We start from the raw sequence: 13,598 nt of genomic DNA on the forward strand, positions 1-13,598 counted from the left end.
CTGTGGACTCCTAAGCCTAAGCCACTCATACCTATGGAGAAGGTTTTCTACTCAAACTCCATGGCTGTAGACAGTTTATTGTGTCATGGGGGGGTCTCCATGGCATTTGCAAACATCAGTTCAGCACCTTCAGCTCCTTCTCAATAAACCAAAGGCCTGGATCAGGTCTCTCCTGAGCAGAGAAAGGGGTGATTCCCAAGAGATGAGAGCTAACCTACCCAAGCAACATGCTTTAGCCACTACAGATGTCAGATAGAAGCACAACACCCTTATCTCTAAACTGGAGATACATGGATTAGACAGATGAACCTCTTGGACAAGGGATTGACTGGATGGTCTCATTCAGAGAGATGCAGTCCACAGCTTGATGTCCAAGTGGAGACCAGTGGCAAGTGGTGTCCCTCAGGGCTTTGGTATTGAACTGGCACTGCTTGTCAGTGACATGGACAGTGGGATCAAGTGCACCCTCACCAAGTTGTGCTAGAGGGAAGGGGATGCCATCTAGAGCTACCTGGACAGGCTTGAAACATGCCCCCATGTGAACCTAATGAAGTTCAACAAGGCCAAGTGCAAGGTCCTGCGTATGGATCAAGCCAATCCCAAGCACAAAGACACGCTGGGTGAAGAATGGATTGAAAGGAGCCCTGAGCAGAACGACATGGGAGTGTTGGAACTAGATGACCTCTAAGGTGCCTTCCACCTTCACCATTCTATGACTTTGTGAAAAGGTTTCAAGATTAGTTAGGCCGCAACAGGAGGAGGTGGAAGGTGAGCCAGTTCCTCTCTGGTCAGGCACTATGAATATCCTGCCAGATTCTAATTGCATTCATCCTACCAGTTTATCTGACTGGCTTCTACAAGAAGCCTTTGTTTTTCAGAGACCCCAGGACTGATCATCAATGTCCTTGGAGACATCAAATGAAGCTCTCCAGCCCAAAAATTTGGGTTCTGGATCCCACCTGGACTTAGGCAAGAGCAAGATAAAAAGTCCCCAGTCCTGTTAGAACTGAACTCATCCATTCTTGCTCAAAGCTGAGTTTTCACAATCATGAACTGCATGGTCATCATTTGCAGGACCCTCCAGGCTGGACAGATGCTGAACAAGGGCTTTTCAAAATCCATCTGGGGACCTGAGGGTTCCTGCATTTTCCATTTTTGGTTCTAGCCCTCGGTGACTTACTAACCTCACCGTGTGCGTTGACAAACATGTTCCAGGACATTGCTCATACCTTCAGCTTGTAAGTTCATGCACATTATTTGATTTGCATAATGTTGTATTTGGTAGTCTTCCCAAAGCAAAGTTTAAGTTCTTGCTTAAGCCTTCAATCCAGCTAGGACTGCCCTGCCAGCTTGTGGTTTTGATTGCTCCCCAAAAGCATGTTGACTTTTGGGTTTGGTGTATTAAACTCTTCACATTAGTAAAGCCTGAAAGAATCTAGAGGGTAAAGATCAAGCCAAAATGCCCAGAGAAAGTTCAGGTCAGCAAAATATGGTGCAGAGAAGGTTTGAGTAGTTTTGAGTAGTCAGCTGATACAAAGCTCAGTAGAAGCTGATGGAAACTGCATCAACTGAAAATGTGACCTTATGCCTTTATGGCTCCGTTCATATTTCAGCACTGTCCTGGTAGAATCATCTGAAAGGTGTCATAGACTACATGATTTCTTGGCTAACTGGTCTATAGGCATGAGGTGAGCTCATGTGGGGAATGGTGTAAGAGGTTAAGGGAGGCCTGTTATCAGAATCGTTGTATGTGCTTAGAATTGCCTCCAGGGTTTAAGAATAGCTCTACTCATGGTGAAAATACTTTTTATTGAAGCCAAAAAGCATTTCAACAGTATTTTCTGAGGTATGGTGTTGAACTCCAGGGTCATGTCTTAGGAGTGAAGAAAAATTAGAAAAAAGATGGAGGGGAGATGGGGAATAAACCCCCATATTTTGGTGTATTCCCCATATGCAAAGCAGTTTGAAGTGCTCTCTAATTGCTGGAGGCAGCACAGCAGACATGTCAGATGCCTCAAGCCAGCCAGCCAGTTTGGTGGAAGATATAGCTATCCAGGTCTCAGATTGTCAGGAGTACCTGAAACCTCTCTGTGAGGTTTCAGGCACTCTGTCATGACTCTGACAGTCATTCCTCCTGTAACAGCTGTGCTGTTGTTGAGAACCTCTATCATCAGGTGAGAGAATTGCAGGAGGAAGTGAATAGGCTATGTAGTACTCAGGGAAAACGAGGAAGAGATAGATAGACAGATTATTCTTGGGGACACTACAGTCACCAGAGTCTCAAATCTCCATAGCTGAGAGCCAGGCAGGTCCAGAACCCCGTCAGGTAGCTAGACAGGGGTCAGATAAACAAGATGACTGGAAACTGGCCAAGGCCTATTCCAAGTGGAAGGCTCCTCCTCCCAAAAACTTGAAGATGGCATGTAGAACTGACACTACTTACAACAGGTTTGCATTTCTATACCAAGAAGAACAGTCAACAGATGAGGAGAATGAAGTTCCTTCTGAGGTGGAGGGGCTACCTAGGGTAGCAAAATATTCCCCCTGCATCAAGACCTCTTTTACCAAGAGAAAAAGAAGGGTAGTTGTAATAGACAACTCCCTTCTGAAGGGAGTAGAGGGCCCAATATGAAGACCACACCCTGTCAACAGGAAGGTGTGCTGCCTCCCAGGGGCTTGGATAAGGGACATCATCAGAAAACTCTCTAGTCTCAGAAGGCACTCTGATTACTATCCATTACTGGTTCTTCAAGTCGGTATTGAAGAAATAACAAAGAGAAGTCCAAGGTCAATAAAAAGGGATTTCAAGGCTTTGGGGAGATTGGTTGAAGGTTAATGAGCACTGGTAGTATTCTCCTTGATCCTTCCATTAGCAAGTGGTCATACTAAAGGGAACACACAGATTCTTCAAATCAATGCATGGCTCAGAGGGTGGTGTAACAGGAAAAATTTTGGGTTTTATGAACATGGGTTGATTTATAGAACACCTGTCTGCTTAAACCAAATGGGATTGCACCTTTCTCAGAAAGGAGAAAGGATTCTAGCACAGGAACTGGCAGGGCTAGTGGGGAGAGCTTTAAACTACTTTGGAAGGGGGAAAGGGACAATACCAGACTGGTCAGTGATAGCCAGAGGGACTGTGTGCCAAAACTCCAGGAAATGAAAATTACTGGGGTCATTTATTCCACTTCAAGAGGTGTTTTCTATAAGGAACCACACCGGAAATGTTTCTATACCAATGCATGCAGCATGAGAAACAAACAAGAGGAGCTTGAAGCTTTGTCTCAATCCCAGAGATTTGACATCATTGACATAAGTGAAATCTGGTGGGATGAGTACTGTCACTCAAGTGCTATGCTAGATGGTTACAGGGCCTTCAGGAAGGATAGGCAGAGAAGTCAAGGTGGAGAGGTGGCATTGTACATAGGTGAGAGGTTGGAATGTACAGAGCTTGCAGCTGGCAATGGCACAGTTGAGAGCCTCTGGGTAAGGATCAAGGGACAAACAACACAGACACCATCATCTACTATAGCCCACCCAACCAAGATGATGTGGGTGATGAATTATTCTTTGAGGAACTGGGTTATGCCTCCAAATCAATGTCCCTTGTCCTTAGGGAAGACTTCAGCTTGCCAGATGTTAACTGGGAACACCATACAGCTGACAGAAACAGGTCAAGAAAATTCCTAAAACAGCTGGATGACAACTTCATGACACAGGTACTAAGGGAGCCAACCAGGAATGATGCCCTCCTGGATTTGTTGCTTGTTAACAGAGAGAGCCTCGTGAGTGATGTAGTGATTGGCATCTGGCTTGGCCATAGTGACCACAAAGCATCTCTGTTGACAAGAGAAAAAGTGCCAGCAAACTTACAACTTCAGACCTGCACATGAGGAAAGCAGACTTTGGGCTACTCAGGGAACTGGTGGGTAAGGTCCTCTAGGAAAACAGCTTTGCAGGTGCCAGGGTCCACCAGTACTGGAGCTGAAGCTGCCAGAACTGTGGGGGACAATATAAAGAATTTCTTTAAGTATATTGATAGCAAAAGGCAGTGTAGAAATTATATCAGCCCATTACAGGATGAGGATGGTCATGTCATAGACAGGGATGTAGACAAGGCAGAGATGTTTAATGCCTTCTTCGCCTCTGTCTTCAACACTTATGGCAGGCCAGGGGGGTCCCAGCATTGAGCTGTAGGACAATAACTGTGAGAACATTATTCTCCCAGTTGCTTCTGATGCTGTGAAGGTTCTGATGCTGTGAGGGTTCTGATGCTCCAGCTGGATCCATACAAATCTATGGGGGCTGGTGGAATTCATCCTAGAATGCTTAAGGAGTTGGCTGATGTCATTGTGAGGCCTCTGTTGATGATTTTTCAATGGTCTTAGGAATCTGGAGAGGTCTCACTTGACTGGAAGCTGGCTAATGTTGTCCTGATTTTCAAAAGGGGCAGGAAGGATGACCCTGGTAACTACAGGCCTGTTAGCCTCACTTCTGTACCCATTAAGATCATGGAAAAGATTATCCTGGGAGTTACTGAAAGACACCTGAAGGATAACACAGCCATTGAACACAGCCAGCATGGCTTCATGAGGGGAAACTCCTGCTTGTCAAACCTTACTTCATTTTATGACAAGGTAACCCACCCAGCTGATCAAGGGAAGCCAGCTGATGTAATCTTTTTAGATTTCAGTAAAGCTTTCAATACTGTCTCTCACAAGATCCTTCTGGTCAAAATGTCCAGCATAAAACTGGACAAACACACTGTGTGGTGGGTGAGCAACTGGCTCATGGCTCAGGCACAAAGGGTTATGGTTGATGGGATTACATCAGGCTGGTGACTGGTCACTATTGGGTTCTGCAGGACTCCCTCTTAGGCCTAGTGCTCTTCAGCATCTTCATAAATGACTTGGACACAGGACTTGAAGGACTAGTAAATAAGTTGGCAGATGATACAAAATTGGAGGAGCTTGAAGGCCACACCCTGTCAAAAAGGTAAGGCAGAGAGACCTTGCAGAGAGAGCTAGACAAATTAGAGAGCTGGGCAATCACCAACCGTATGAAGTTTAACAGAGGCAAGTACCAGATTCTGCACCTGGGACAGGGCAACCCTGGCTGTGCATTCCAAGAGTGGGGAATGAGATGCTGGAAAGTAGTGCCAAGGAAAGGGGCCTGGGAACCCTTGTCGATGGCAAGTTGAATATGAGTCAGCAGTGCCCTGGCAGCCAGGAGGGCCAGCTGTGTCCTGAAGTGCATCAAGCAAGGCTTTGACAGCCAGTTGAGGGAGGGAAGTGATTGTCTTGCTCTACTCTGCATTTGTCTGGCCTCACTTTGAATATTGTGTGCATTTTGGACAACAAAATATAAGAAAGATATTAATTTAATGGAGAGTGTCCAAAGAAGGGCAACAAAGATGATGAAGGGCCTTGAGTGGAAGCCATAAGAGGAGCAGCTATGGGCACTTGGTCTGTTCAGCCTGGGGAAGAGGAGACTGAGGGGAGACCTCATTGCTCTATATAACTTCCTCACAGAAGGAGGTGGAAGGGCAGGCACTGACCTCTTGTCTCTGGTAACCAGTGGCAGGACCCAAGAGAATGGTCTGAAGTTGTGTCAGGGGAGGTTTAGGCTGGATATTAGAAAATGTTTCTTCCCCCAGAGGGTTGTTGAGCACTGGAACAGCTCTCCAGGGAAGTTGTCACAGCACCAAGCCTGACAGAGTTCAAGAGACATTTGGACAATGCTCTCAGGCACAGGGTGTGATTCTTGAGCATGTCCTGTGCAGGGCCAGGAATTGGACTAGGTGAGACTCAAGGGTCCCTTTCAACTCTGATTATTCTGTGATTCTGTTTGGTTTTCATTTTGGCACAGTGTGGAAAAAGCACTGGCATCCAGGAAACCCAAGCTAAGCTGAGCTCCCCTTTTGCATCAAACTTGAGCTAGGGTGAAAGGCTGTGAAGGAAGGTCTTCACAAAAACTAAAACTCTTCAGTCTTTAGCAATGATATCATATGGCTGATCCCACCCACCAGCCTGGTTAGAAAAGGAAAGCTCATTTCCAGTCCCTTTGGCAGGGACCTTAATTAGGCAAGTGAGGAAAACTTCGACTAGGTGCAAGGTGCACCTTGAACACTGTCACTAAGTGATCTACACATCCTAGGGGGAAAAAAGGTGGCCTCAGGGTGGAGGGTGCGGACAATGTTTAGTTTACATAGTGAGGATTGAGCACTCTCTGGACATCCTGGCATTTTCCTACCTTCCAGTCATCTGCTGCTCTCCCTATCAAGGAAGAGGAGGTGATTTTCCAGGTACTGGTCCCACCACTAAGGTTGGAGTCTGCCATTAAACCTAGAACTGCATTTACAATGTTATGGGAACACACCTAAATTCTGTGTGTCTGAAGACAAGACCACAGCTCAGGGTATGGTTGTGTGGTGCACTGCAATGTACCATATAGGATATTCCATATGTCCCTGAAACTCAGGTTTGCACAGCTTTTTGGTGTGCCGTGGCTCTATCCTAAGGCCTTAGGATGACCTTAATCAAGACTTCTTGGCTGACCTCAGTGGTCTTGAATCAAGCCTGGTCCTGTCTCCACATGAGCGTATTTCCTTGTAAGAGAAAATATCTTTGGAGTAGGTCCAAGCCAGACCACAGGGAAAAGGAGAGTTTCCTGGCCTTCTGCCATGCCCTCAAGAGAAGATATTCACAAGACTGATCAAATCCATGTGTGGTCCCATCACTGGTCATTATTCATTGATTTCTCTCTTCCACAGCTACCAGGGAATCAGCCTTTGTCCATGCCATTGCCTCTGCCGGAGTGGCTTTTGCCGTGACCAGATCCTGCGCCGAGGGCTCAGCCACCATCTGCGGCTGTGACACCCGTCACAAGGGCTCTCCTGGGGAAGGCTGGAAATGGGGGGGCTGCAGTGAGGATGTGGAGTTTGGGAGCATGGTGTCTCGGGAGTTTGCAGATGCCCGAGAGAACAGACCAGATGCTCGGTCAGCCATGAACAGGCACAACAACGAAGCTGGAAGGACAGTAAGGACTTTTAGTTTCACCTTTCTCTTCATATCTTCCTACCTGCCATAAGGAACTGTGGGAGGGAACTGGGGGCAATAACCAAACCTAAATCTGGGCAATTTTACTCAATGAAATGATGATACCTGCCCTGAGCTAGTTCTTGTCAGGATGATGATCAATGTACCTATCTGTGAAAGCTAGAAGTAAATTCATCTGCTCAGATGTAAATGTCTGCCTTGGAGTCAGTTGTTTGTCCAGAGAGCTTTTACTGAGAATGGATCAAGACAAGCAGGTCTAGGATGGATTTCATCCCGTCTTGCTGGGGACATTTGTGCAGAGAAGTTGTGGATTTCCCATCCCTGGAAGTGTTCAAAAGTAGGTTGGATGAGGCTTTGATCAATCTGGTCTAGTAGAAGGTGTCCCTGCCCATGGCAGGGGAGTTAGAACTAGATGATCTTTAAGGTCTCTTCTAACCCAAACCATCCTAGGATCCAGGTACCTCAGTGAATAATGCCCTTTCTGTGCCTGTTCCCCTCCTTTGGCTGTAGGAAAAGTATGAGCTGTACAGACAGAGATGTCAGTTCTGTAGACAACTAAAATAAGAGAGATGGACCATGAGGTGGACTCAGCTGCTTAAGCAAATGCATTTTACTGTGAACTGAGATATCCTGAAGTATCCATCCAACCTGTCCTTGGGCTGCTACCGGGACAGATGTGTCTCCTGCAGGTCCTCTCTCACCCTGGGATTGATCACAGAATCAGAGAATGGTTAGGGTTGGAAGAGACCTCTGGAGATCATCTCATCCAACTAATGCCTTATGGCACTCAAAAGATGGCAATTAGATGTATGTATTTAGGCAACTGAATCCTAGTTTGAGTGCAACAGTTCATTCCCCTAGGACTACCACTCTGGTCTGTAGGCTTGAGGGAGGAGAGCAGGAGAGCAATTCCCACCATCCCTCTAGTCAACACTGTTCTATTTCCCAGGGAATATTTAAAGAAAATAAGAGGCAATATGATTCTGATACCTACTGATTAAACTTGGACTACAGCCCAAAAGCAGCTAATCTGATTTCATTTCAAATAGTCATGGAGAAAAATGTCTAAGAGAACAGAAAGCACAAAATCTTGCCCTCGTCACACTGTCTGCCTCATACAAAGTGAATCTTTTCCCTAGGTGGAATAATCCCAGTAAGAGGATATTCTTTTTGTCACCTCAAGAATAGCCAAAAATGCCAAAAGAATTTAATCTGTGGGAAACAATTTGTAAAGCTGAACCACCAAGCTCTTGATAATGGAGACCATGCTGCAGCTTCTCTGAGATAACAGAGAACAGACTAATATGGCTTGTTCCCTCAGCAGAAGGTCTTATACCTGTCTAGGAGGACATTTGACTGTGCAGTGAGCTATAGCAAAACCACCACAGTTGTGCTGTCCTCAGGCAGACTAAGAGTTCAGTGTGAGCTCCTCAGGTGGATGCCATCAAACCCCAGTGAAGTTATCCCACCTCACACCACAGCAACATCCATGGAAAAGGAAATACCACCAGTAACCAAAATTGTCTGCAGTGTAGACAACCACAAGCAATAATGTGGCTTCCTCCAGCTCTGGCCCAAATTATCCCAAGTATCCCCAGGTATTGTGCATTGCTGGTGACAGTTGCTGGGATAGATAATGGGACAAAGAGGATTGTGGAGAAGCTGGGTAGAATGGAAAGAAGGGATTTACCTTAAAATGAAAATCCTTGGCAAAAATGAGCTTTGAACTAACATCCCTGTGATCATGGGCTTGCAGAGGTCTTTTTACTCCCAAGTCTTGTTCTTGACACTCAGTTACTTTGGACATTTTACAGGTATCAAAGATTAGGGAGCAAATGTCACACCATTATTTGAAATCCACTGTTTTTGAAAGCGCTAGTGTTTTCCATCCATGCCAGCACTCACAGGATAGCTCTTCCAGGCCTCCATCCTCAAGTGTTTCCAGCTAAACCTGAGCCATAGGCAATGTTTCGTATTAGTTCCCATCTGAACTCCAACCCTACCTTTCCGCCAGAAGTTTTGATTAAGTTCAGGGTGATTATACAAACCAAAGATTTTGTGGTTCTCTCTCAGCGCTAATTACAACCTCTTCTGCGGCGGGTGATACTCCGTAAATAACACAGGAAAGCACCTGGTGAACGCCAGGGTGCTGATTCATGGCAAATCTTTTGGACTCAGGTTGGCACTAGTCTGTTCACGTACCCAGAAATTTGCTGATCAGTCTGAAAATGCAGACTATCAAGTTGGTTGCATAAGGCTGTCTCCCACCTCAGAATACTGAAGGGCAACACCTCTAGAAAGGTTTAAGCTCATTTTAGAAGAAGTCAAAGCAAATAGCAAACTTCTGGGATCAATAATCACCTTTGCATTTATTCCAGGACAGTGTTTTCTGTTGAAGTTTGAGCCTTTCAAAATCAAAAGTTGGGTTCCTGGGGTTTTTTTTTATCCCTATGAAATGTTTTTAGAAAAACCATAACCTTGGCTTCAAAAGAAAAATCAATTACTTCTTGGTTTCTGAATGTAGCCACAGCAAGGCTTGAGCCTTGTGTGCTTAAGTAAACATGAAACATATGTAGATTACGGAATTCTGTTCTAAGTAAAAGAGGGAATTCTGTTCTAGATAGTTAGGACATATCATATTTCTTTAATTTCCAATGAAAGAGTAGCCTATCAGTATCTGAAGGGCCTACAAGGGACTATTTATTAGGAACTGCAGTGATAAGGCATGAGGTAATGGGTTCAAATTGAAGGAGGGGAAATTTAGACTAGATATTAGGAAAAAGTTTTTTCCTCTGGGGGTGGTGAGACACTGGCACAGGTTGCCTAGAGAAGCAGTGGCTGCCCCAACCCTGGCAGTGTTCAACTCCAGGCTGGATGAGGCCTTGAAGCAACCTGGTCTAGTGGGGAGGTGTCCCTGCCCATAGCATGGAGTTGGCACCAGATGATCTATAAATTCCATTCCAACCCCTAAAATTCTATGATTCTATGATGATTACATGAATTGGAATATTTCATTTACAAAGACATTGTTTGAGTACATTTTTGTGTTCTTCACTTATCTGCCCAGATGTGTCTGAATTGTGTTCTTGGGTGACAGCACTGCAATGTTCCCACACAGACGTCGTTAAGACAGAAGTTAATATGCTCAGAAATATCTTTATCCCTTGGTCAAAGCTCTTGATAGATGCTTAAATTTAGGGTGGGAATCAGAGCTAGTCACTGAAAACAATACAGTTGCATAAGTTTTATCTGCTTTAGACCAAGAATCTGGGCAGGGAATTGACTGAATAAAGTAGGGAACTGGTTCTGGAAGATATGGTTTAGGGGTTACAGTGGAGTGACAGGTTAACGGTTGGACTTGATGATCTTAAAGGTCTTTTCCAACCTTCATGATTCTATGATTCTGTAATTCTGTGAGTGGAGAATGAGGTGATTTTTGTTTACAAGTGTGTAAATATATCTGTGAAAACACCACAATTCTTTAGGAAATCCTGGGTAAATATCAGGATGCTGTAATTGTTGTGATTACAGGTTAACATTTACCTTCTTCTTTGCCTTTCTTCTCTTTTTCAGTCTATTATTGAACTCATGCATCTCAAGTGCAAATGTCATGGCCTCTCAGGCAGCTGTGAAGTGAAGACCTGCTGGTGGTCTCAGCCAGACTTCAGGGTCATCGGTGACTACCTCAAGGACAAGTATGACAGCGCTTCAGAAATGGTGGTGGAAAAGCACCGAGAATCCCGTGGCTGGGTCGAGACCCTCAGGCCCAAATACAACTTCTTCAAGGCTCCAACTGAGAAGGACCTGGTTTACTATGAGAACTCACCAAACTTTTGTGAGCCCAACCCTGAGACAGGTTCCTTTGGGACCCGTGACAGGATCTGTAATGTCACTTCCCACGGGATTGATGGTTGTGACCTTTTGTGCTGCGGCCGTGGGCACAACACAAGGACTGAGAAACGGAAAGAGAAATGTCACTGTATCTTCCACTGGTGCTGCTACGTTCGCTGCCAGGAGTGCATACGAGTCTATGATGTCCACACGTGCAAATAAAGCAGGCAAAACCCTTTGCTGGGCTCCAAGTGGAGAAATGGATTTGAGCCTACTTCCTCTGAGGTTGCAGATATGAGAGAAGTCTACTTTTTTGATATTAAAAGAATAAAAACTGGAAACAATAAAAAAGGCTAAAACTGGTTGGATAGAATAGGTCTAATGACTTCTGGGCTATCCCGAGGTACATCTGGCAGTCACACAAGTTACGCCCCAACAATGATGCCTCCAACAGAAGAGCAGCTTTTCAACCAGCCAACTAAGAGCTGGAAAGAAGAGCATTAGCAAAAGCATGGATTTGCTCTGCTCTCACTCACCTGAAGTGACTTGTGTGATTGTGTCCTTTGAAAGACTTACATCTTCCTAACTATCTCCTTTTCCCTCAGCCAGGCAGAGGCTGTGTTGGACAGCAGCTTTCCAAGAGGTATATTTACATACCCAAATGGTCAGACTCTGTGTGTAATCTGAGCAACAACAACAGCAGCAAAAGAAATAAAAGCAGATGAATTATTTTTTTTTTTTCTAAAAAGGAAATGACTAATTCTTTGGTTTTGTCCAAGAACCAGAGAAGTCTACAAATATACAATAGAGCTGTAGAGTGGGCAGGCTCTTCGTGTAAACTTCTTAGCATAGTAGCTTCTGCCAGATTTGACATAGGATTCAGTGGCACCTGTAGAAAAGGAAGGAGGGAGAAGAGGGAGAGAAGGAGAGAAAACTGCTGATGGCTTCCTGCCAATGCCCTGTTGACACACAGGTGATGTGCACAGTATGGAAAAGTTCAGTGCCTGATATGTGAAGTGAAGAGGACTCAGTGTGTGCATTGAGAAGGAGACAGTCCTACAAATGGGGATGTTGCTCTAGCTGTCTCCTGGGATGTGGCTCAGCCAACAAATCTTCTTTGGAAACATGCAGTGCAGAGTGAGTCTCCTTGGGCTGGACACTTGCTGCTGGGCAAAGGACATCCATCCCCTCAGCATCCCAGCTTGTTCCTGTAGAGTAGGAAAGGGAAAGTGTTTACCTTTCCCACCTCAGTAGAGAATTCCATCACCAACAGTGGAAAGTGCACTTAGTCCATCTGCTTTCTGCACCTCATGCAGGCTTCCCCCTGGCACTTACCAAAGGCTTTAGACCACAAGTCTGCTGGGAACATGGTTCTGAAGGACTCCTTGTCACCCATTAATTTACATGATGGTGAACCAACACACCATCACCACCATGCCCCACAAGCTGGAACAGCCTCAGACTCAAGCCAAATTTTGCTCCACCCCTAATTTCTACAGCCATTCCCACATATAAAAGCGGCACAAATTAAAATGCACAGACTCTGAACCAGCCCAGCATTTGGACAAGCTTGGGCACAGAGCCAAATCCCAACTTTGCAGTGCTGGCCCATCTCTGCTGCTCACCTCTGACTCCCTGTCTTTGCATGCTACTCTACTTCTGATTCCAGATCAGGATCATGAGTTTACAGAAACAGGTCTCACCTCCTCTGTGGCCATCAGGACTTCCTTCAACCACATGGGTATCAGGCATGAACTCAGCCCATCTCCTTGGTATTTGCATCACTCTAATCCTGCTTAAGTTATTCCTTGTCAATACTGGCATAAATGAGTGGTGAATCAAGCATGGAGTTGCAGCCTGTTTAGCCTCAGATGCACTTGTACCATGTCCTCTTTTCCTTATCCATACTTTTGGGTCCCTATCCTGGAAAAGGGCAATGAATTGGTGTTTATTCTCTCTCTTCAGTACGGGAAAGGAAACATGGCATGATCTAACTCCCAATGAGACATGAGTCTTTCCATGGCAATGTAATCATGGCTGTTAGCTGGTTCACACCTAGATGTCTATGAAGAGAAATCAGAGTGCCCTTCTCTCCCTGCATGTCAGCTTATTCCCAGGAACCAAAGGAGAGAGTATGCAGAAGAAGGGTACAAACAGCTTAATCCCATCAGGGAGGAAACAGGAGGAAATGATGCCTCCAAGGACTGACTCTGAGTCATGTGGTCTCCTGGGACTATTCCTAGGCTGGTGCAGTTTATGCATCACCCATTTGTCTCAGGGCTGTGCCCGAGGGCATGAGCAAGATTTGCTTATTGATGGAGTCACTTCTATCAGTGCTCTGCAAAAAAATAAAATAAAATAAATAAAAAAAAACAAAGCTGCAATGAAATGAGAACAGAGATACGGAAGGGAGAGGAGAGAGGAGGAGATCAAGAGAGGCAACGAAAATACGGGGAGAAAGCAAATCTATGCTATCTGTACATGTGAACATTGCACCCAATAGATGGCCACACACCAACTGGTAGAAAGTAATAAATCTCTAAATAATGAGATCAAGACCAATTAATGGACACATGACTGATTTTTGTAATGCAGTTTTGGAGAAAAGGAAAACCTAATCATTATGGCAAATAGAGAAGGAAGCCACTGCAGGGGAAATTGCCACAATAACCGACATTCAAACACAAGCTGTCAAGAAAGCAAACTCTG

At 45.1% G+C, this 13,598-nt stretch overlaps 1 protein-coding gene across 1 annotated transcript in view; it reads left to right on the plus strand.

Moving 5' to 3' along the window:
* Nucleotides 1–11,612, plus strand: part of LOC103803854 (protein Wnt-3a) — a 44,480-nt gene extending 32,868 nt beyond the window's left edge. Inside the window, exons 2-3 of the mRNA XM_009076469.1 lie at nt 6,773–7,038; nt 10,632–11,612. Of these exons, the coding sequence (XP_009074717.1) occupies nt 6,773–7,038; nt 10,632–11,111 (746 nt within the window). The 3' untranslated portion in view covers nt 11,112–11,612. The remainder of the gene's footprint in view (nt 1–6,772; nt 7,039–10,631) is intronic.
* Nucleotides 11,613–13,598: the final 1,986 nt, after the last annotated feature.

Source organism: Acanthisitta chloris, unplaced genomic scaffold (assembly GCF_000695815.1).
Source record: "Acanthisitta chloris isolate BGI_N310 unplaced genomic scaffold, ASM69581v1 scaffold2050, whole genome shotgun sequence".
Taxonomy (NCBI): Eukaryota; Metazoa; Chordata; class Aves; order Passeriformes; family Acanthisittidae; genus Acanthisitta; species Acanthisitta chloris.